The 24,218-nt window shown below is 40.1% G+C and overlaps 1 protein-coding gene across 1 annotated transcript in view; it reads right to left on the reverse strand.

Moving 5' to 3' along the window:
- Window positions 1-20,450, reverse strand: part of LOC139756229 (uncharacterized) — a 256,352-nt gene extending 235,902 nt beyond the window's left edge. The window contains exon 1 of the mRNA XM_071675386.1: window positions 20,168-20,450. Coding sequence (XP_071531487.1) covers window positions 20,168-20,332 — 165 coding nt within the window. The 5' untranslated portion in view covers window positions 20,333-20,450. The remainder of the gene's footprint in view (window positions 1-20,167) is intronic.
- Window positions 20,451-24,218: the final 3,768 nt, after the last annotated feature.

Below are 24,218 nucleotides of genomic sequence, written 5' to 3' on the forward strand. Positions count from 1 at the left end.
TGTATTCAATTATACACCCTTCACTCCAACTGGCATTTTGTAGTCATGCTATATTCAATACAGTATACTTCACTCCCCCTGTTAATGCTGCACAACAAATATTGCCTGGGTTCCCATCACCAACTCAGCAGGCTGATAAGACCAGGAATACCCTATTGTCTGAGGAAGACATAAGACCCTCATACAGTTTTTCAACTTGTTTTCAACCACAATAAAAACTATATCCAATCAATATTGTAATCTATCAGTGTAGTCTACAATATCAACTAAATACAACCAATGTAGGCTTTCTAAAGGAACAAGGATGAATGAGCAAAACTAATCACAATTTTGACTTATGTGACCCTCCTATGCTTCTTAAATCTTCCTAATAGCACTACTGTACTTTCCCAATTTTTTTCACTATCCACACACATTCTCTATATCAAGGACTTTGCACTATTGACACAATCCTGCTCAATACAACATGGATAATGAAATCCAAACTTGTATTCCCACATGTTCAATCTATATAGCCCTGTAGCATGGGCAATACAAATCAAGCAGAAAATATATCTGGATGTTGTGGTGGGTAAGGTGGACAATATAGGTGTGGAGAGAACAACAAAATAGTTGGAGTAGGAAAAAACAGAGGAAAACCTCAGGTATGACAAGGAGATAGTAAAGAAATAATATATTTGTGAAAGACATTCCCTTGAGGTGATACATAAATTTTTTTTTCTTTTTGCTTTGTCGCTGTCTCCCGCGTTTGCGAGGTAGCGCAAGGAAACAGACGAAAGAAATGGCACAACCCACCCCCATACACATTTATATACATACGTCCACACACGCAAATATACATACCTACACAGCTTTCCATGGTTTACCCCAGACGCTTCACATGCCCTGATTCAATCCACTGACAGCACGTCAACCCCGGTATACCACATCGATCCAATTCACTCTATTCCTTGCCCTCCTTTCACCCTCCTGCATGTTCAGGCCCCGATCACACAAAATCTTTTTCACTCCATCTTTCCACCTCCAATTTGGTCTCCCACTTCTCCTTGCTCCCTCCACCTCCGACACATATATCCTCTTGGTCAATCTTTCCTCACTCATTCTCTCCATGTGCCCAAACCATTTCAAAACACCCTCTTCTGCTCTCTCAACCACGCTCTTTTTATTTCCACACATCTTTCTTACCCTTACGTTACTTACTCGATCAAGGTGGTTTGGTGGTGGATACATAAATATATGCATATATTATGGTTTGCGGAAGCTGTAAAAGCTATAACAATCTACAAACTATGTACATAAAAACAGCAGGCAAAACTGTGCATCTCTCAGTAGACAGAGTATGAGCCAGCACTCATTATTAGCTTTGCAAGATATTTCACTTACTCTTCTTCATGACATACTCAGCTGCCTTCTTAACACTAAACGAATTAAAGTATGAATACGAATTACAAAATAATTGATTCATATCATTTATAATGTCTGTCAGCAATGAGGATGGATGGAATCATAAGAGTAACTAAGGGGAGGGCACAAAAATAAGCATAAAAAGAGGAAGAGTGGTGGGAAGAAAAGGTGGGAGTAAATACATAGTGATTTGGATGTATGAGTGGAAATCAGATGGCACAAGGAAAAATCCAAAGGGGAATGGACAGACAGAAGTGGGAAAGAACAGAAAATAGCAAAGGAATTGGTTGAGTTAGACATAAGGGAAGGAAGACGACAGAGGAATTTGGAAAGTACTTCAATTTCTAAAAGGGGAAACAGAAAAAGGGGTCAAGCAAGGAGTGGTCATCCTCCTCAAAGCCTCAGATTATGGTGTCTGAATGTGTGCGGATGTAACTATGATGAGAAGAAAGGAGATATAATTAGTATTCTTGAGGAAAGAAACCTTTCCTCAAGGTAAAAGGGAAGGATGGTTTGGAAAAGTGTTGGGAGTAAAATCAGGAGTTGGTAAGGGGACAAGAGATAAGGAAGGAGTAGTACTAATGCTGAGACAAGAGTTGTGGGACTGTGTGACAATGTGTAACAAAAGTTAATTGTAAATTGATGTGGGTAAAACTGAAAGTGGATGGAGAGAGATGGGTGATAATTGGTGCCTATGCACCTGGTAATGAGAAGAAAGACCATGAGAAGCAAGTGTTTTGGGAGCAGATGAGTTAGTCTGTCAGCAGCTTTGGTGCACAAGACTGATTACTGAGATGGATGATTTAAATGTAAAGGTGAGCAACATGGCATCGGAGGGCATAATTGGTGTACATGGGGCATTCAGTGTTGTGAATGGAAATCATGAAGAGCTTGGAGATCTGTGTGCTGAAAAATGATTGGTGATAAGGAACACCTGGTTCAAAAAGAGATATACAAATGTGTATGTATGTGAATAGAAGAGATGGTCAAAGGGCACTATTAGATTACATGTTAACTGATAGGCATGTAAAATAGAGACTTTTGGATGTTAATATGCTGGAAGGGACAGATGGAGGGATGTCTGATCACTATCTTGTGAAGGCAAAAGTGAAGATTTGTTGAGGTTTTCAAAAAAGGAGAGAGAATGTAGGAGAGAAAAGACTGATAAGAGTAAGAGAGCTAGGAAAGGAGACATGTGTGAGGAAGTACCAGGAAGGATTAAGTGTTGAATATAATGGCAAAAGGTGAGAGCAAATGACGTGAACGGGAGTGCACAAGGAATGGGGTGTATTTAGGGAAGCAATGATGGCTTGCACAAAAGATGCATGCGGCATGAAAAAGATGGGAAGTGGGCAGATTAGAAAGGGTAGTGGTGGGATGAAGAATAAAGTTGTCAGTGAAAGAGAAAAGAGAGGAGTTTGGACGATACAAGGAAGGAGTGCAAACGACTGGGAGATGTATGATTTAAGAAAGTGCCAGATCAAGAGGAAGGTGCAAAGGTTGAAAAAGATGGAAATGAGAGTTGGGGTGCGAGACTATCGTAAAATTTTACAGAGAATAAAAAGAGGGTGGAGACCATCATAAAACTTTACAGAGAATAAAAAGATGTTTTAGGAAGAGGCAAATAACACGCATAAGACAAAAGAACAAATGGGAAGATGTGAAGGGGCAAGGGGGGGGAGAAATAACAAATAGTCATGAAGTAAGAAGATGTAAAGTAAGTATTCTGAAGGTTTGTTGAGTATGTTTGAGAGTGGCAATTGTAAGGTGTTTTAGTTGGGGTGGTGTGCAAAGTGAGGGTTAGGGAGAATGATTTGGTTAAGGTAGAGGTAGTGAAAGCTTTGCAGAAGATGAAATCCAGCAAGGCGGCAGGTTTGAATGGTATTGCAGTATAATCTATTAAGATAGGGGGTGATTGTGTTGCTGATTGGTTGGTAAGGTTATTCAATGTATGTGTGGATCATCGTGAAGTGCCTGAGGATTGGCGGAATGCATGCATAGCACCAATGTACAAAGGCAAAGAGAATAAAGGAGAGTGTTCAAACTACAGAGGCATCAATTTGTTGAGTATTCCTGGGAAATTGTATGGGAAGGTATTGATTGAGAGGATGGAGGTATGGACAGAGCATCAGATTGGGGAAGAGCAGTGTGGTTTCAGAAGTGATAAAGGTTGTGTGGATCATGTTTTTGCTTTGAAGAATGTGTATGAGAAATACTTAAAAAAACAGATGGATTTATAAGTTGCATTTATGGATCTGAAGAAGGCATATGATAGGGTTGATAGATATGCTTTGTGGAAGGTCTTAAGAGTATATGGAGTGGAAGGTAAGCTGCTAGAAGCAGTAAAAAGTTTTCACCTAGGATGCAAGGTTTCTGTACAAGTAGGAAGAGAGGAGAGTGATTGGTTCCCAGTGGTCAGTCTGTGGCAGGGGTGTGTGATGTCCCCATGGTTGTTTAAGTTGTTTTTCGATGGGGTCATTAGGGAGGTGAATGTAAGAGTTTTGGAGAGAAAGGTGCCCATGCAGTCTGTTGGGGATGAGAGGGCCTAGGAAGTGCATCAGTTGTTCACCGATGATAGAGCTCTGGTGGCTGATTCGAGTGAGAAACTACAGTAGTTGGTGACTGAGTTTGGAAAAGTGTGAAAGAAGAAAGATAAGAGTACATGTGAATAAGAGCAAGGTTATTAAGTTCAGTAGGGTTGAGGGACAAGTTAACTGGGATGTAAGTTTGAATGAAGAAGAATTGAAGTGTTTTAGATATCTGGGAGTGGACTTAGCAGCGAATGAAACCATGGAAGAAGTGAATCACAGGGTCGGGGAGAGGGTAAAGGAAGGAGACAACGTTATCTCAGAGCAATAATAGGTATGTTTGAAGGAATAGTAGTTCCAATAATATTATATGGTTGCAAGGCATCAGCTATAAACAGTGTTGTATGGTGAGGGGGGATGGGTTGGAAATGTAATGTTTGAGGACAATATGTGGTGTGAGGTGGTTTGATCAAGTAAGTAATGAAAGGGTAATAGAGATGTGAGGAAATAAATAAGGTGGGTGAGAGAGCATAAGAGGGTATACTGAAATGGTTTAGACATATGGAGAGAATGAGTGAGGAAAGATTGACAAAGAGAATATGTGTCAGAGGTGGAGGGAACAAGAAGTGGGAGACCAAATTGGAGGGGGAATGATGGAAAGAAAAAGATTTTCAACGATCAGAGCCTGAACATACAGGAGGGTGAGAGGCACGCAAAGAATAGAGTGAACTGGAATGACATGCTGTCAATGGGATGAACCAGGGCATGTGATATGTCTGGGGTAAACCATGGAAAGGGGTGTGGGGCCTGTATGTGGATAGGGAGCTGTGGTTCAGGTGCATTATACATGACAGCTAGAGGGTGAGTGTGAACAAATGTGGCCTTTTTTGTCTGTTTTCCTGGCAGTACCCTACTAAAGCAGGGAGTAGTGATGCTGTTTCCTGTGGGGTGGGGTAGTGCCAGGAACAAATGAAGGCAAGTATGAATATCTACATATTTTTATAATGCATGTATATGTGCGTGTCTGGGTGTTTATTCTTTTTTTCCAAACATATTAGCCATTTCCTGCATTAGAGAGGTAGCGTTAAGAACTGAGGACTGGGCCTTTGAGGGAATATCCTCACTTGGCCCCCTTCTCTGTTACTTCTTTTGGAAAATTAAAAATGAGAGGGGAGGACTTCCAGCCCCCCCCACTCCCTCCCCTTTTAGTCGCCTTCTACGACACACAGGGAATACGCGTCCAGGCCACGATCGCTCAAAATCTTTTTCACTCCATCATTCCACCTCCAATTTTGTCTCTCACTTCTCCTCGTTCCCTCCAACTCTGACACATATATCCTCTTTGTCAATCTTTCCTCACTCATTCTCTCCATGTGACCAAACCATTTCAATACACTCTCTTCTGCTCTCTCAACCACACTCTTTATTACCACACATCTATCTTACCCTTTCATTACTTACTCGATCAAACCACCTTACACCACATATTGTCCTCAAACATCTCATTTCTGACACATCCACCCTCCTCCGCACAACCCTTTATATAGCCCACGCCTTGCAACCATATAACATTGATGGAACCACTATTCCTTCAAACATACCCATTTTTGCTTTCCAAGATAATGTTTTCGCCTTCCACACATTTTTCAACGCTTCAAGAACTTTCGTCCCCTCAACCACCCTGTGACTCACTTCCGCTTCCATGGTTCCATCCGCTGCCAAATCCACTCTCAGATATCTAAAACACTTCACTTCCTCCAGTTATTCTCCTTTCAAACTTACCTCCTAATTGACTTGTCCCTCAACCCTACTGTACCTAATAACCTTGTTCTTATTTAGATTTACTCTCAGCTTTCTTCTTTCACACACTTCACCAGTCAGTCACCAGCTTCTGCAGTTTCTCACTCGAATCAGCCACCAGCATTGTATCATCAGCAAACAACAACTGACTCACTTCCCAAACCCTCTTATCCACAACAGAATGCATACTTGCCCCTCTCTCCAAAACTCTTGCATTCACCTCCCTAACAACCCCATCCATAAACAAATTAAACAACCATGGAGACATCACGCACCCCTGCCGCAAACCAACGTTCATTGAGAACAAATCACTTTCCTCTCTTCCTACTCGTACACATGCCTTACATCCTTGATAAGAACTTTTCAATGCTTCCAGCAACTTGCCTCCCACACCATATACTCTTAATACCTTCCACAGTGCATCTCTATTAATTCTATCATATGCCTTCTCCAGATCCATAAATGCTACATACAAATCCATCTGTTTTTCTAAGTATTTCTCACATACATTCTTCAAAGCAAACACCTGATCCACACAGCCTCTACAACCTCTGAAACCACACTGCTCTTCCCCAGTCTGATGCTCTGTACATTCCTTCACCCTCTCAATCAATACCCTCCCATATAACTTCCCAAGAATACTCACTTCCCAAGAATACTCAACAAACTTATACCTCAGTAATTTGAACACTCAATTTATCCCCTTTGCCTTTGTACAGTGGCACTATGCATGCATTCCACCAATCCTCAGGCACTTCACCATGAGCGATATATACATTGAATATCCTCACCAACAAGTCAACAACACAGTCACCCCCTTTTTAAATAAATTCCACTGCAATACCATCCAAACCTGCCGCCTTGCCAGCTTTCATCTTCTGCAAAGCTTTCACTACCTCTACTCTGTTTACCAAATCATTCTCCCTGACCCTCTCACTTTGCATACCACCTCGACCAAAACTCCCTATATCTGCCATTCTATCATCTAACACATTCAACAAACCTTCAAAATACTCACTCCATCTCCTCACATCACCACTACTTGTTATTACCTCCCCATTAGCCCCCTTCACTGATGTTCCCATTTGTTCTCTTGTCTTACACACTTTCTTTACCTCCTTCCAAAACATCTTTTTATTCTCCCTAAAATTTAATGATACTCTCTCACCCCAACTCTCATTTGCCCTCTTTTTCACCTCTTGCACCTTTCTCTTGACCTGCCTCTTTCTTTTATACATCTCCCAGTCATTTGCACTATTTCCATGCAAAAATCTCTTTCACTAATAAACTTACTTCATCCCACCACTCACTACCCTTTCTAATCTGCCCACCTCCAACGCTTCTCAAGCACACACATCTTTTGCGCAAGCCATCACTGCTTCCCTAAATACATCCCATTCCTCCCCCACTCCCCTTACGTCCTTTGGTCTCACCCTTTTCCATTCTGCACTCAGTCTCTCCTGGTACTTCCTCACACACATCTCCTTCCCAAGCTCACTTACTCTCACCATTCTCTCCACCTCAACATTCTCTCTTTTTTTCTGAAAACCTCTACAAATCTTCACCGCCTCCACAACATAATAATCAGACACCTCTCCAGTTGCACCTCTAATCATATTAACATCCAAAAGTTTCTCTTTTACGTGCCTATCAATTAACATGTAATCCAATAATGCTCTCTGGCCATCTCTCCTACTTACATACGTATACTTATGTATATCTCTTTTTAAACCAGGTATTCCCGATCACCAGTCCTTTTTCACTGCACAAATCTACGAGTTCTTCACCATATCCATTTACAACACTGAATACCCAACGTACACTAATTATTCCCTTAACTGCCACATTACTCACCTTTGCATTCAAATCACCCATCACTATAACCTAGCCTCGCACATCAAAACTGCTAACAGACTCACTCAGTTGCTCCCAGCTTGTTTGGATGATTACCATCGAGGTGGAAGTACTCAATTTTGTAAGTACAGAGTGAACATTTCATCATGACTTTCTGTGTCATAAAGTTCTCATTATCTTACCAACCATTGCTTAGCATGACAGTACAATGAAATACCAAAGATCAAAAATGCTTGGGACTGACAGGTCTTTATACAGTCAACACTCTGTATCCAGTCGAGGAACCCACACAATGAGCTGTATCAACTGCTTTTTGTATTAAGTAATAATGTTGTCAGAAATTAAACATTTCACCATTCTTCTCCATCCACACTGTCATATTCAAAACCTAACTCAGTGTTTCACCACAAGCTTAGAGATATAAACCTACCTACATAAAAGTATCAAGTTTACAAGTACATTTTACCCACGGTCTGGTACACTTTGTAAATACTTGTCCAGGGCATTCTCAAACTTCCCTACGCATTCCATTGTGTTTCTGATGATAAATGCTATATTGACAAATCTTGGGCCCCAGACATTTAAGGCATTCACTTTTTGAGCATATCTTGTCTTTTGATTTCAGACTTAGTTTTCTATGTACTCTTCCATGCCTCTTGTGCCCTTAGGAATTTTATTCTGAGAGTAAGTTGGAGACCATGTCTAACAGGATTTTCTGGGTGTCCAAGATGATATACCTCTCCTGTCTGCACTCGAGTAAAAGCTTTTGTGATTTAAGCTGTTCCCATTAATCTAGTTCCTTTCACATGTCAACATGGAACATGAAAGATCTCTGTTGAACACATTATATTGCAGTTTTGACTACCTTGTAGAATGTCAGAACATAGCAATATTCTACTTGAATGAGAATAAGCACCTTGAATTATCATTACTTGTTTTTCCCAACTTGTTTTAAAAGTCCACAGGATCCATCTGACCACCCTTCTGGTGGTGACAACTGTTTTCACTTTAGATTAGTTGATTTAGCATCAATACTCCATGGTCTTTCACATTTTTTAAGTCGTTTATGATGGTGTCTATGTCCATCCTGTATTCAGTTATGTTTATATTTCTTAATTTTCCCCATACTAGAATACTTGAAATTTATTCCCATTGAAAAGGATATTCTTCTGAATGGCCCAGAGGAATACTTTATTTGTAACCTTTCAGCATCCTACAATTTTAGGAAGCGATTTTCACACTTCTAGTATCATCTGCAAAGGATGATAAAAAACTGACTCTTGTTCTCATCAATATCAATGTCAGATATAAGAATGAAGAACAGGAAGGGTAAAAGTAAAGTTCTTTGAAGGAACTGAGCTTTTTACCCTGCAGGCACTGGAAATGGCCTGGTTTACATATATTGATCAATAATTCATATATCCCTCTCTCAACTTTTTATGGTTATTGACAGTTAAAACTTTTAAGTGATATGACACCATGGTCACATATATCACATGCTTTTGCAATGTAAGTGTAAATCATATATATATTCTTTTCTCTCTCTCTTCAGAGCCACAACACTCAAAGTGATCAAGCAAATGAGAGCAGTAAGACCTTTCAACCCCCGAAACTATGCTTTCCTGTGTTACATGTACATTGTTCAATTCCATAATCTGTCAAGAATCTCTCAAAAATTCTAACACTAACGATGTTCAATGTCAATGCTATTGATTTGTAGTTTTTCTGGGTTGCTCTGCTTCCACCTGTGGAGTGGGGTTAATGTGAGTCAGTATCAAACTCTCTAGGAATTCCACAGCTTAGCTATTCCAGGGCAAAAGGAGGCATTATAACAGTCAATCTTGAAGTGGCTCACAAACAAAAGCTGGGGGAAGCAGCAGCTATATGCAAGCCACTGATTCAAACCATGGGGGTTGGGACACATGCAGGCATTTCAAGAATAACCAAATTAATATCCGCAGAATAAAGAGTAGAAACATCATGGCATACAGAAAGGAAATGTTAAAGAAAGGTCACAGCAGGAGAATTAATGAGATGAAAGGCTTTTGATTCCACTCCAGTAGATAGAGAGGTGGAGGATAAGCCATCCTAGATGCGTGAGCAGAATTCTATATTTGGCCGAGTAAAACCATTGCAGGTGTGAAGTTGATTGTAGGAGATTTCCTGGACAGATAAGAGGATATGGTTAAGACCAACATGCTTATATTAATACTGGGCTAAATTACAGTGTTTTGACATTGAAGAAGGAAAAAATGATTCATAGGAGATACTGGAAGACATTGTATTTTAGCATCATTAAATTTTACAAGCATACTGCTTCCATAATCAAAAATGCTGCACAGTTTCATATTGAGAGAGGATATACATAAAAGAGAATGAGTATTAAAGAAAGGAGAGGAATGAAAGTGACTTGAAATATGCAATCAGTATGAGAGCAATTAAGATTAGAATAAGAAGAGATCAATTGCTAGGAAAAGAAAAGGAAGATATGACAGAACCCTGAAAAACACCACAACTGATCAACCCAAAGCAATTACAAAGCACATTAATAAAATCTTTGAATGAATCCTAAGACAAGCTGACGGAATTTGAAGAAGAGAACAACTTACATACATAACCCAGAAAAACATAATTTCAGGATGGGAAGATATTGCCTCAGTTGCTTAACAAATAGAAGACTGTTAAAGCTCTGGAAAACAAAAAAAATGAAGTAATTTAAATAGACTTTGCAAAAATGAAAACTGGGAATAACCAGAAAAACAGAGATAGGTATAGCACTTTTTAACAAACTGATCACAACATATAGTTGTAAACCATGCCATCTCCAGTGCCTCCACAGCAAAAACCTCAGTCCTTCAAGGAATTGTACCTGCACCCCTCCTGCTCCTCATTCTTCTATCAGACACTGATGTAAACATGAGCCACAGTTTTATATCATCCTTTGCAGATGATACAAGAATAAGTACAAAAAATCACATCAACAGAAGATGTGGAAAGGTTACAAACAGACATAAACAAAGTCTTTAATTGGGCAACTGAGAAGAACTTGATTTTCAATGGAAATAAGTTTCAACTCCTCCAGTATTGGGAAAGTGATGAAATAAAAAAAAAAAAACCCACAGAATACTGGGATAGACAGAAATGCTACCTTAAACCAGTTGAATAATGTGAAAGACTTTTGGAGAAATAATGTCTACTGACATCATCTTCAATGAACACAACAAAACAACAGTTACTTCATGCACAAGCATGCTTGACTGGATCCTGCAGATCTTCAAGACAAGGGAAGAACAACAGGAATACAGATGGGAGAGGTATTTCATCATCTATGCCTGTAAAACCCTAAAAGATATGGTCCGAACTTACAATCAGAATTAACATCCTAATGGTATGACTGGCATGGAAGACTGTAAATAAAACCACAGAAATCCAGTGGTGTGATATGCACAAAAAGTGAGAACACCTTACACATCAGGGGTCCAATACTCTTCAACACTTTGCCAGCCAGCATCAGAAAAAGCACAAGATGCACAGTAGAGAAGTTCCTGAGTGAACTGGACTAGTACCTACAAAGTGTACCAGACTGTGTCAGCTATGTGGGCCTGAGGTGCTATGGCTTGGGGAAAAAGAATACTGTCCATGTATTCCCAGCGTGTCGTAGAAGGTGACTAAAAGGGGTGGGAGCAGGGGTCTGGAAATCCTCCCCTCCAGTTTTACTTTTCCAAAAGAAGTAACGGACAAAGGGGCTAAGTGAGGATATTCACTCAATGGCTCAATCATCTGTTCCTTGCACTTAATTACCAATGCAGGAAATGGCAAATACATATAAAAAAAACATATCTATACATAAATATACCGGGGTTGACGTGCTGTCGGTGGATTGAATCAGGGCATGTGAAGCGTCTGGGGTAAACCATGGAAAGCTGTGTAGGTATGTATATTTGCGTGTGTGGACGTATGTATATACATGTGTATGGGGGTGGGTTGGGCCATTTCTTTCGTCTGTTTCCTTGCGCTACCTCGCAAACGCGGGAGACAGCGACAAAGAAAAAAAAAAAAAAAAAAAAAAAAAAAAATATACACATGCATACATCCTTGCCTTTATCTGTTCCCAGCGCCACGCCACGCCACGCCACGCCACCCCACCCCAAAGGAAACAGCATCGACACCCCCCACCCCTGTATCAGCGAGGCAGCACCAGGAAACATACAATAAAAAGCCACATCCGTTCACATCCATTCTCTAGCTGTAATGTGTAATGAACTGAAACCATAGCTTCCTATCCACATCTACGCCCCACAGACCTTTCCATGGTTTACCACCGGAAGCTTCATATGCCCTGGTTCAGTCCACGGACAGCAAGTCGACCCCAGTGAACTACATCATTCCAATTCACTCCATTCCAAGCATGCCTTTCAGCCTCCTGCATATTCAGGCCCAGATTGCTCAAAACCTTTTCACTCCATCCTTCCACCTCCAACTGGTCTCCCACTTCTCCTTGTTCCCTCCACTCCTGACACATATATTCTCTTTGTCAACCTTTCTTCACTCATTCTCTTATGTTAAAACCATTTCAACAGACCCTCTTCTGTTCCATTAACCACACTTTCTTACTACCACACATCTCTCTTACTCTTTCATTACTTACCCGATCAAATCACCTCACACCACATACTGTCCGCAAACATTTCCAACACATCCACCCTCCTCTGCACAACCCCATCTATAGCCCAAGCCTTGCAACCATATACTGTTGGAACTAATACTCCTTAACACATATCCACTTCTGTCATGATAACATTCTTTCCACACTTTCTTCATTGCTCCCACAACCTTCACCCCCTCCCTCCTCACTTCCACTACCATTTGTGCCAAGTCCACTCCCAGATTTCGAAAACAATTCACTTCCTCCAATTTTACTCCATTCAAACATACATCCCAACCAACTTGTCCTCAACCCTGCTGAACCTAAAAACCTGCTTTCATTAAAATTCACTCTCAACTTTCTCCTTTCACACACTTTTCCAAACTCTGCCAACTACTTCTGCAGTTTCTCACTCAAATTAGCCACTTGTGCTGTATCATCGGCAAACAACAACTGACTCATTTCCCAGGCCCTCTCATCCCCAACTGACTGCATACTTGTCCCTCTCTCCAAAATTCTTGCATTTACCTCCCTCACCACCATCAATAAACAAATTAAACAACCATGGTGACATCACACAACCTTGCTGCAGACCGACCTTCACTGGGAACCCATCACTCTCCTCTTCCTACTCCTACACATGTCCTACACCCTTGATAAAAACTTTTCACTGCTTCTAGCAGCTTACCTACCACACCATATAATTTTAAGACCCTCAACAAAATATTTCTAAGAACCCTATTATATGCTTTCTCCAGATCCATAAATGCCACATACAAATCCAACCGTTTTTCAAAGTATTTCTCACACATTCTTCAAACAAAAGCAAACACCTGATCCACAAATCCTCTACTGCTTCTGAAACCACACTGCTCCTCCCTAATCTGGTACTCTTTACATGCCTTCACCCTCTCATGCAATACCCTCCCCTTTACTTTTCCAGACATACTCAACAAACATATGCCTCTCATTCGAACACTCACCTTTATCCTCTTTGTCTTTATACAAAGGTACTATGCATGCAATCCTCCAATTCTCAGGTACTTCACCTTGATCCATACATGCACTGAATAACCTTACCAACCAATCAACACAGTCACACCCTTTCTTAATAAATTCAACTACAATACCATCCACTTCTGCCTCCTTGCAAGATTTCATCTTCCACGAGGCTTTCACCACCTCTTCTCTTTTCATCACACCAATCTCCTTGACTCTCATTTTGCATACCAACCTAAACTAATCATCCTACATCTGCCACTATCATCGAACACACTGTATGTTTTTCAATTTCAGTTGGCAGTCCTTAGTTATCTGAAAAAATATTTTGAAAAATTAAAAGATGCACAAAAAAATTTCATATGTGCATACTGCTCCCCTGAAATTAGTGTACTCACCACCCAGTTTTTTGTGGTGCTGGTGACTGTTTACCTTCTTCCATGTGCTTTCTGGTGTTGTGCTGTGGGCTGGCCTAGCACATTTGTGTATCTTGTGCACCCTGGAATACTAAATAATGGCCCCTTTCAAGAGTTGAGAGTAATCACCTGACAGCTCCTTGATGCCATCTACGTTTTGCATGAAGTGCAAGAGGAACTTTTCAAGCCTCAAAAAGGAGATGGAATTGAGCAAGAGGCTTGCTAAGGTGAGGCCAAGGCTGCAACTATGAAGAACTTCATTGTCGCCATGACAACTACTTACAAAATCACCAAGTAGAAGAAGATCGAGGCCTCTAGTAGCGTTTATTGCTTACATATGTTAATATTTCCTCTTTGTATCAACTGATCTAAATTTTGAGGGCTGGCAGGTGGAGCAAGCATTGGTCCTGGAATGAGTGCACCACTTTCCATCAGTCGGTCAGTCTCACAGGTACCACCATTGTGTGTGGATTTGTGCTACTTGTGTGATTTGGATATACCTACTAATGTGTTTTTCCTTCGAACTGCTGTGTTTGTGTTCGTTAAAATGTCATTCTTACATCCATCATCATCATCTATCCCAGAGCCAGCAATTAAACAGAAGAGAACCTCTACTGACATAATAAATGAAGCTAGAAATCTCATGATGTGCTGATGTTTGTGAGGGAGTGTCAGCACTTGGGCATGCTTACAAACGGTGAATCTACAATCTGCACAACAGAGAAGAACGCAGAGAAAATTGTAAGTGCTATGGTCCACTCTCAATATACATACAGCATGAGATGAAATAGAAAAACACCCTTAGTAACCTTCAACCTGAAGATTAATGAACAATCATGTAAAGAAGACAATGCAGCTGGGCCAGAGCCATTTCAAATAAGTAAAACATGGCTAGATAAGCAACTTTATTTGGTATCAGAAGCTACAGTATGAGCAGGGAAAGGGGAATCTGCCAGTGCTTACAATGGATGGGGTGGTTAGTAAAGTAAATGCAAGAGTGTAGGAGAAAGAGGTGAGTATGCAATCTGTTGTGGATGCGAAGGCCTGGGAAATGAGTCAGTTACAGAGGCTGGTGTTGATGTCAAAGTATTTTTGTAATTTAGAGAAGTACAGTAAATTATCTAATGATAAAATTAATATCTGTAAGGGTTTGGTGTATGCTAGTTTGTCAAAACCAGTGGATCCTAATTGCCCTTAAAGATTTATATGAGCCATTGACATTTTAAAAAAAGACAATGATATTACTAAAGCACATAAGGCTAACACTGTTGTGATTATGGACAAAAGTAATTATTTATCGAAAATGAATGATCTTTTAAGTGATGACATAACATATTTCAAACTCAGTAAGAATTCCCTAGAAGCAGTTAATTCTCATTTCAATAAAGAACTGAAGTTGTGGAAATGTAATGGTTCTCTTTTCAAAAGTTTGTCATCTTTGTCCCCTTCACTGCCATATATGTATGGACTTATCAAAACACATAAACCAAATTTTCCAGGAAGACTTACAGAGTTCAGTAGGCTCCATCACATATAAATTGTCTAAGTGGATAGTTTCTTTATTAAGCCCCTCAGTGGGTAAGATATCAAATTCTAATATCATGAACAATGTAGATTTAGTTAACAAGCTTAACAATATCAGTGTTAATTTTAATTTTGATTTCAAACTTGTTAGCTTTGACGTTTCCTCACAGTTCACAAAAGTTCCAATTGATGATCTCAGAATAATTACTTAATGTTTTGGATGATACTCATTTACCTGTTTCAAAGTCTCTTGTCATTGAACTGATAAAATTGTGTATTTTCTAAAAGACTGTGTATTTCAATTCAATGGAGAATATTATACTCAAAAATTTGGTATGGCAATGGGTAACCCTCTTTCACCTGGACTAAGTAATCTTTAAATGGAATTCTTTGAAACATATCACTAAAGGATATCTTACCTTTAAATGCAATTTGGTTTAGGTATGTAGATGATGTTCTTTGTATTTGGCCAACCAATGAAAATTTACAAAGATTTCTCCCCTTACTTAACAATTTAGGACCTTCTATCAAATTTACTGCAGAAAATAAAAATAATGGTATGTTACCATTTTTAGATTGCATGATCCATAGGCAAGGAAACAAGTTTAAGTTTAGCATATACAGAAAACCTACCAATGTATGCTCATATACCCATTATTACTCATCTCAACATGACAAGAGATAAATCATTATCATTTCAATCTATGTTCCTTAGGACATTACGTATTTGCAGTCTAGAGTTTATGGATGACGAGTTTGAGATGACATATTCTATTGGATCTAGTCTAGAGTTTATAGATGACGAGTTTGAGATGACATATTCTATTAGATCTAAGTTAAAGTACCCTAGATCTTTCACTGATAAATCCCTTAAGTTAGCAAAGAAATCATTTTACAGAGCTGAACCCAAACCTCCCATTGACACCAACAATCTTTTAGTTTTCCCTTTTAATAATAATTCTACTTTACTTCCCATGATGCTTAAACCTTTAATGCAAATGTTGCCTTCAGCAACAATAATACTTTAAAGAATATCTTAATCAGAAACTCACCCAAAAATTCTCCTGGATGCATCTATAAAGTGCCTTGTAGAAATCATGATAAGTTTTATGTTGGGTAGACTGGTAAGGATCTTTCTGTTAGACTTAAGCAACATAAACATAGTACAAAAAGAGGACAAGAATCAAATGCCTTGTTTACTAACATTAAAAACTATGATCAATGTACTGACTGGAGTAATGCCATCTCATTTATTAACTCTAATTCCAGTACCAAGAGAAAAACCATTGAATTTTCTGTTATCAAATACACAAAGAATTACAACTTTTAATATGAGTGAAGGTCTATACAAATTGGATAGCTTTATTGTTGATAAAATTTGTAAACAATTCCCCTTCTTGTCCATTTAAAAAGTTTATGATACGCTCTTTGTCTGTATTGGACAGTCACTTGTTTACTAAATGGTGTCCTAGCTACGTTTCATCATTGTATATTAACTTAAATATTTCTTTCTTGCATCTTCCCCAATGATGTGATTTTTACACGAAAGTGCACTTGGGAACTCATCACACGCACATATACATACCTATACATACATATACATACACAGACTTTCTTCTTCCACACACTTTACCAAACTCAGTCACCAGCTTCTGCAGTTTCTTACATGAAATGTGAATAAGAGCAAGGTTATTAGGTACAGTAGGGTTGAGGGTCAAGTCAATTGGGAGGTGAGTTTGAATGGAGAAAAACTGGAGGAAGTGAAGTGTTTTAGATATCTGGGAGTGGATCTGTCAGCGGATGGAACCATGGAAGCGGAAGTGGATCATAGGGTGGGGGAGGGGGCGAAAATTTTGGGAGCCTTGAAAAATGTGTGGAAGTCGAGAACATTATCTCGGAAAGCAAAAATGGGTATGTTTGAAGGAATAGTGGTTCCAACAATGTTGTATGGTTGCGAGGCGTGGGCTATGGATAGAGTTGTGCGCAGGAGGATGGATGTGCTGGAAATGAGATGTTTGAGGACAATGTGTGGTGTGAGGTGGTTTGATCGAGTAAGTAACGTAAGGGTAAGAGAGATGTGTGGAAATAAAAAGAGCGTGGTTGAGAGAGCAGAAGAGGGTGTTTTGAAATGGTTTGGGCACATGGAGAGAATGAGTGAGGAAAGATTGACCAAGAGGATATATGTGTCGGAGGTGGAGGGAACGAGGAGAAGAGGGAGACCAAATTGGAGGTGGAAAGATGGAGTGAAAAAGATTTTGTGTGATCGGGGCCTGAACATGCAGGAGGGTGAAAGGAGGGCAAGGAATAGAGTGAATTGGAGCGATGTGGTATACAGGGGTTGACGTGCTGTCAGTGGATTGAATCAAGGCATGTGAAGCGTCTGGGGTAAACCATGGAAAGCTGTGTAGGTATGTATATTTGCGTGTGTGGACGTGTGTATGTACGTGTGTATGGGGGTTGGGCCATTTCTTTTCGTCTGTTTCCTCGCGCTACCTCGCAAACGCGGGAGACAGCGACAAAGTATAAAAAAAAAAAAAAAAAAAAAAAAAAAAAAAAAAACATACACAGACATATACATATACCTACACATGTACATATTCACACATGCTGCCTTCATCCATTCCCACTGCCACCCCGCCACCCATGAAATGGCTCCCCACCTTCCCCCACATGCGTGCAAGGTAGTGCTAGGAAAAGACAGCAAAGGCCACATTCATTCACACTCAGTCTCTAGCTGGTAGCACTAGGAAAAGACAACAAAGGCCACATTCATTTACGCTCAGTCTCTAGCTGTCATGTGTAATGCATCGATACCACAGCTCCCTCTCCACATCCAAGCCCCTCAGATCTTTCCATGGTTTACCCCAGATGCTTTACATGTCCTGAGTCAGTCCACTGACAGTACATCAACCCCGGTATAACACTTTGTTCCAATTCACTCTATTCCTTGCACGCTTTTCACCCTCCTGTATGTTCATGCACCAATCACTTGAAATCTCTTTCACTCCATCCTTCCACCTCCAATTTGGTCTTCCACTTCACCTTGTTTCCTCCACCTCTGACACACATATCCTCTTTGTCAATCTTTCCTAACTCATTCTATATGTCCAAACCATTTCAACACATCCTCTTCTGCTCTCTCAAACACACACTTTTTATTTCCACATATCTCTCTAACCTTTGTATTACAAACTCAATCAAACCACCTCACACCACATATTGTCTTCAAACATTTCATTTCCAACACATCTACCCTCCTCAGTACAACCCTATCCATAGCCCATGCATCGCAACCATATAACATTGTTGGAACTGTCATTTCTTCAAACATACTCATTTTAGCTCTCCAAGATAACATTCTCTCCTTCCACACATTCTTCATTGCTCCTAGAGCCTTCACCCCCTCCACCTCCCCGTGACTCACTCCTGCTTCCATGGTTTCATCTGCTACTAAGTCCACTCTCAGATATCTAAAACACTTAACTTCCTCCAATTTTTCACTGTTCAAACTTACATCCCGATTAACTTGTCCTTCAATCCTACTGAACCTAATAACCTTGCTCTTATTCTCATTTACATTTATATATACCCCAACATGAACCAGGTACCCAATGTACTGACCAAACCCTTCGGGTGGATGAACAGCAGGGTTGACTGTGGACCAATTATGCCAATTATAATGCTGTGCAAAGCTCTATAAGGGAATACATTTTGGCAAAATACATGGAAAAAATATATTTACAAATATTTACAAATTGTACTAAGGATAGCACATAAAGTACATACAAATACTTATTTCCAATGAGGCCTTCATAATACAATGAAAATATTAATGGGACAGAGTTCAGAATGACGATGGGAATACAAAAATATAACTGAGCAAGATACAAATTAGAACGATTTCATAACTAATATCTAGAAGTACAGTTACCAAATCTGATTCAAAAATTATTCATAAACACAAAAAGACATACATATATAACTGTTACATTGTTTGCTCTGTTCTCCTTTCCCTATTTTTCCAATCTAATCTTCAAAGCTTTTTTATCAAAATTATTGTATTTTCCTTAGAACATAAGAAAAGAGGACACTGCAAGAGTCCTATTGGCCCATGCTGGGCAGGTCTTGAGTCCGTCCAACCTGCAACCAACCACCTAAACCCAAAAATCACATCCAACCTTCGTTTAAGACCAAGCTTCCATTACTGCAGTTAGCAGCTTGTTCCATAAATCTACTACCTTATACCCGAACCATTATTTACCCACATCCTACCTGAATCTATTGCTAATTTCAATCCATTATGTCTTGTCCTGTATCTTGTGTCGCCATTCTAAGAACTTTTTTCATGTTACCTTTATCACTGCCCTTCACCCATTTCAATCCCCATATTTTTAATTAGTTCTCTCGTGTTATGCTGATCACCTACATGAGGTAACTATAATATTATTTCCTTCAACAGTTACCTGATGGCCTCTAAGTAAAAAATTGACCACTGCAACTTGCAGCATCAACCTAATGTTACGTAACATTCTGCTGATGAAGTAATAAAATCTTAACGAAATAACAAACAATCTTAAAGCATGACAACATTTTCAAGAAACAATCACACATATAAAGAACCAAGATAATCAAAAACCTATGCAACCTGGACCATTGTACATCCCAAGTTCGGAAGTACTTGCCTGAAAAGCTTTAATCTCTGGATACATAGCTTACCTTAATACTAAAGAAAATAAGTTTATAAAAAACTGATCTATTCTAGAGGATTAAGTCAAAGGAGGTGATCCCTCACACGGTCACAAACTTTCATGAGGAAAGATGGCTACCGTCTCCCTCCATCTAGTCCCATAACTTTCAGCTTCCCTCCTCGCTCTCTATACCTTAGTAGGTTACAAGGTATGAGCAGGGAGTGCCCACTTTGTCATACAGGAAGAAACCGCTCAGGATAGGCCATGGTCAATTCTGGGCTGAAAAACATGGCGCAATATGGCACCTACCTCATGGATGTGCTCTTCGATGACTTTAACAATAACGGAGGCGTGGGGTCTATTTTCATCAGCCAGCATCGTTAACATTGTGATGAGCGGCTTGGAGTTAACGGTCAAGTCTTTTAGAGACGACCGATACTCCTCCGCTACCTCCTCGTTCTCTGATGACTCCATAGTAAAGTTTATTTACCACACGACTTACTACATTCCTCCCCTTCCAACACACACTCATTCACAGCAGCAACACATCCTCACTCAACCACGTCCTCCGCGCAACTAATTCATAACGCCACGCGCACCCGTAAAATCCTGTATTTTCACTGGCTAGTCGCTACAAGTTTTCACCAATGAGAACCAAGTACGACAGGAAAAGTCGTTCCCTTTAGCCAATGAGAACGGTTAACACAGGGGCCGAAAGTGATGGAGAGAAAGATGTTGACAATGAAACTTGGAAAATAGAATTGTTTTGAATGATACATATCTAAAAAAGTTTCTTCTTGCTTTCTAATCTTCATAAGAAAACGAGTAAATGTATTACTATGAGCTCAGAGATTTAGATTTTCTTCTCGCGTTTAGTTACTTTTGGACAATGCTGATATCTGTATGTTTAACTGACGGATACTTACAATTAACAGAACAGAACAAGACCGGTTTAGCCTACAAACATATGAAACATTACGTCAAAAAACTTGTCCCGTCCCGAATGAATTAATCGCCATAGATGAAGGTTATACCAGCAAAGAAAATATGAATACTGTACAGTACAAATGAGACATTAATTTCTCATCTTGCAAGAGGTTTTACAGAACATTTTTCACACTTAATTGCCGTTTATCACGTTAGGGAGGTAGCGTCAGGAACAGACTTAGAAAGGCAGCATCTGCTCACATCCAATATCTAGCTATCATATGTAGTGCACCGAAACCACAGCTCCCTAGCCATGACCAAGCCAGACAGACCTTTTCATAGATTACCCCGAACGCTTCATATGCCCGGTTCAGTCTATTGACAGCACGTCGACCTCAGTATACCAAATAATTTCAATTCATTCTATCCTGTGCATGCTTAAATCCTCCTGCGTGTCCATGCCCATCAAAATCTTTTTCACTCCATTTTCCATCTCAAATTTAGTCTTCCCATTCTTGTTCCCTCCACTTCTGTCTGATACATACATCCTCTTTCTCAACGTCACTCATTCTCTCCTTAAGTCCAAGCCATTTCAGCACACCATATTCTGCTCTCTCCACCTCTTTCTTTTTTTAATACCACACATCTCTCTTACCCTTTCATTATAACCACCTTACACCACATACCGTTTAAACATTTCACTTTCAACAAATCCTCCCTCCTCCATACAGCCTTATCTATAACCCATGCCTCGCATCCTTGTAATATCATTGAGGCTACTATTCCTTCAAACACACCCAGATTGCCCTGCCAGAAAATGTTTTCTAAGCATTCTTCAGCGCTTCCAGAACCTTCAACTCTTCACTTAGCCTATGACCTTTCGCTTTAAAGTTTTTTAGTGTTCCAATTTCACGTACAAGTTGTACTCCTCTAATCCGGCGGTATGTGGTCCGGCACGTTTTGTTTCTGCTGTCATTAGTTATTAGTTTGGGATCTGCCACCAGAGCGGTACTGTTAGCAGCGTTAAGGCGCCAAAATCTGCTTGCACTGCAACCTAGCTAATTAAATCCTGTTAATTTTCACATGCAGCTTTGATTTAGCCCTACAGAATGTCATCCAAGAGGTACTTATTGGGTAGTGCTATAAGCATAAATCATTATCTACGCTTGAAAAGGTGGAGTTACTGAAAAAAAAAATAAAGTAACTTCTGTAAAGACTGTGCGAGTACTGTGAAATCGGGTCAACTGTGTTTGACTTAGGTGTCAATTTATGTTTTTCCTTATTTTCTGTGGTTCGGCAAAGGCCAGTGGCTCTATTTTCCCTCTACATTTTTCTTTTTTATCATAGTATCCATAAGATGCAGAACAAATTGTACCATTCTGTCGGAGTCGGTAAGAGTTGTCACTTTAACGTATGCAGGAAGGACATTAAAAGTAAGATAGATCAATGATTATACTATTACTTCTTATAAGATGATCAACGGAACGGTATCTGTCTAATGTATTCATACTGACTCTAGTACAGATGGAAGGATTTCGTTGGGTACACGCACCTACTCTTCTCAAATTTCTCCCTATCTCATTTACATGTTGATCATCTCGTTCGGGTATATACTTATATATCAAATCATCCTAGACAAAAAGTTTACTGGTAGTAATTTCACGAAGTTACGCATTTCATTAAAGGGGACTATTTAACCGACCTCTTTCCGATTGACCGTATTACGACCCCCCACGTCTAATGAGGTTGTAGCATATGATCAAATTATATTTACAATTGTCTGTGACCTGAAAATCAGTTAGCTTGTCAGAAATTTCACTTCCCTTATCCTGTCTACCTACCTTCTTTGAACATTACCCTAACATTATTTTTTTTTTTAATCAAGCACCCTTTTTCGGAAATATTTCCTTAGGTTTTGACAGAACGAAAGACATGTTATAGAATGAATGGCAAGGCAGGGATCCTCACTACCCCGATCCATCCTCTTCCACAGGCCTGGGATCCTCACCTCCCTGATCCATCCTCTTCCGCCGATCTGGGATTCTCACCAGACTGATCCCTCCTCTTCCACAGGCCAGGGATCCTCACCACCCTGATCCATCGTCTTCCACAGGCCTGGGATCAACACCCTGATCCATCCTCTTCCACAGGCCTGGGATCCTAACCACCTTGTTCCATCCTCTTTCACAGATCAGGGATCCTAACCACCTTGTTCCATCCTCTTCCACAGGTCAGGGATCCTCACCAACTGATCCATCCTCTTCCACAGGCCTGGGATCCTCACCACCCTGATCCATCCACTTTCACAGACCAGGTATCCTAACCACCCTGATCCATCCCCTTCCACACACCTGGGATCCTCACCTCCCTGATCCATCCTCTTTCCCAGGCCAGGGATCCTCACCACCCTGATCCATCCTCTTCCATTGGCCGAGGATCCTCACCACCCTAATCCATCCTCTTCCACAGGCCTGGGATCTTCACCACCCTGATCCATCCTCTAGCCAGAATTTCAGTGATTGTCATTTTGCACTGTCCAACCCAGGTAACTGTCTTTTTCTTCTGCCTAATTGGCATGTGGACTACTGGCATTCTGTCTACAAACATACAATCTCTCCTTAGTTACACTTAACAACAATTCATTCGTGTAACTAGATTTTCCTGTTGGGGTGTCAGTGCTAGCCCTGCCTTCTGGCAATATGGTGGGAGCCACTGATAGAAATAGTAAGTACGAGCATTAGGTAGAAGTAGCAGGTAGGAACAATAGGCATGAGCATTAGATAGAAGCCTCTGCAAACACTGCATGAGACTTGCCTTCTGCCAGTGAGCTGTTAAAGGGTGAGACACCAAAGGCTACGAAGTGGCACTAGAGTTCACTAGTTATGGAGACTCTATTGCTGTGGTCACCCCCTTGAGGAAATTCCAAAGTGGAACAAGTGTCAGAGATACGGTTAGATAGATCTAAGTTAACTTTCAGAGGTGGAAGAGTCAATGTCCATAAAATCACCTTCCACACAAAACAAAGACAAATCATTATCATCAGTAATTTAGGATCATCTGCTTATCTAACTAAATCAAGCTAAAAGCTGCTGAATCACCCTCAGAGAAAACTTGAGAATGTGTTGTCACTGGCACTGCTACAGGGGGGGGTGCTGACTTTGGGGTAAAAAATTATAGCATTCTGTCACATCACTAACTACCCAGATTGGTGGGTGGCCTTGAAACAGTGGCACAAAATGATACGTAAATTTTCATCTATGGGAGTTGTCCGTGGGTGGCCTTGAAACACTGGCACAAAATGATAAGTAAATTTTCATCTATGGAAGTTGTCCAACTTGAATAAATGTCTAAGTAGAGAAGTTAGCAGAGTAATGCTTTCTTGCTACATTATGATGCTTATTTAATATAAACAGAACTCAATAAAAAGTATTAG

This window comes from Panulirus ornatus, chromosome 21 (assembly GCF_036320965.1).
Source record: "Panulirus ornatus isolate Po-2019 chromosome 21, ASM3632096v1, whole genome shotgun sequence".
In the NCBI taxonomy this organism is placed as follows: domain Eukaryota; kingdom Metazoa; phylum Arthropoda; class Malacostraca; order Decapoda; family Palinuridae; genus Panulirus; species Panulirus ornatus.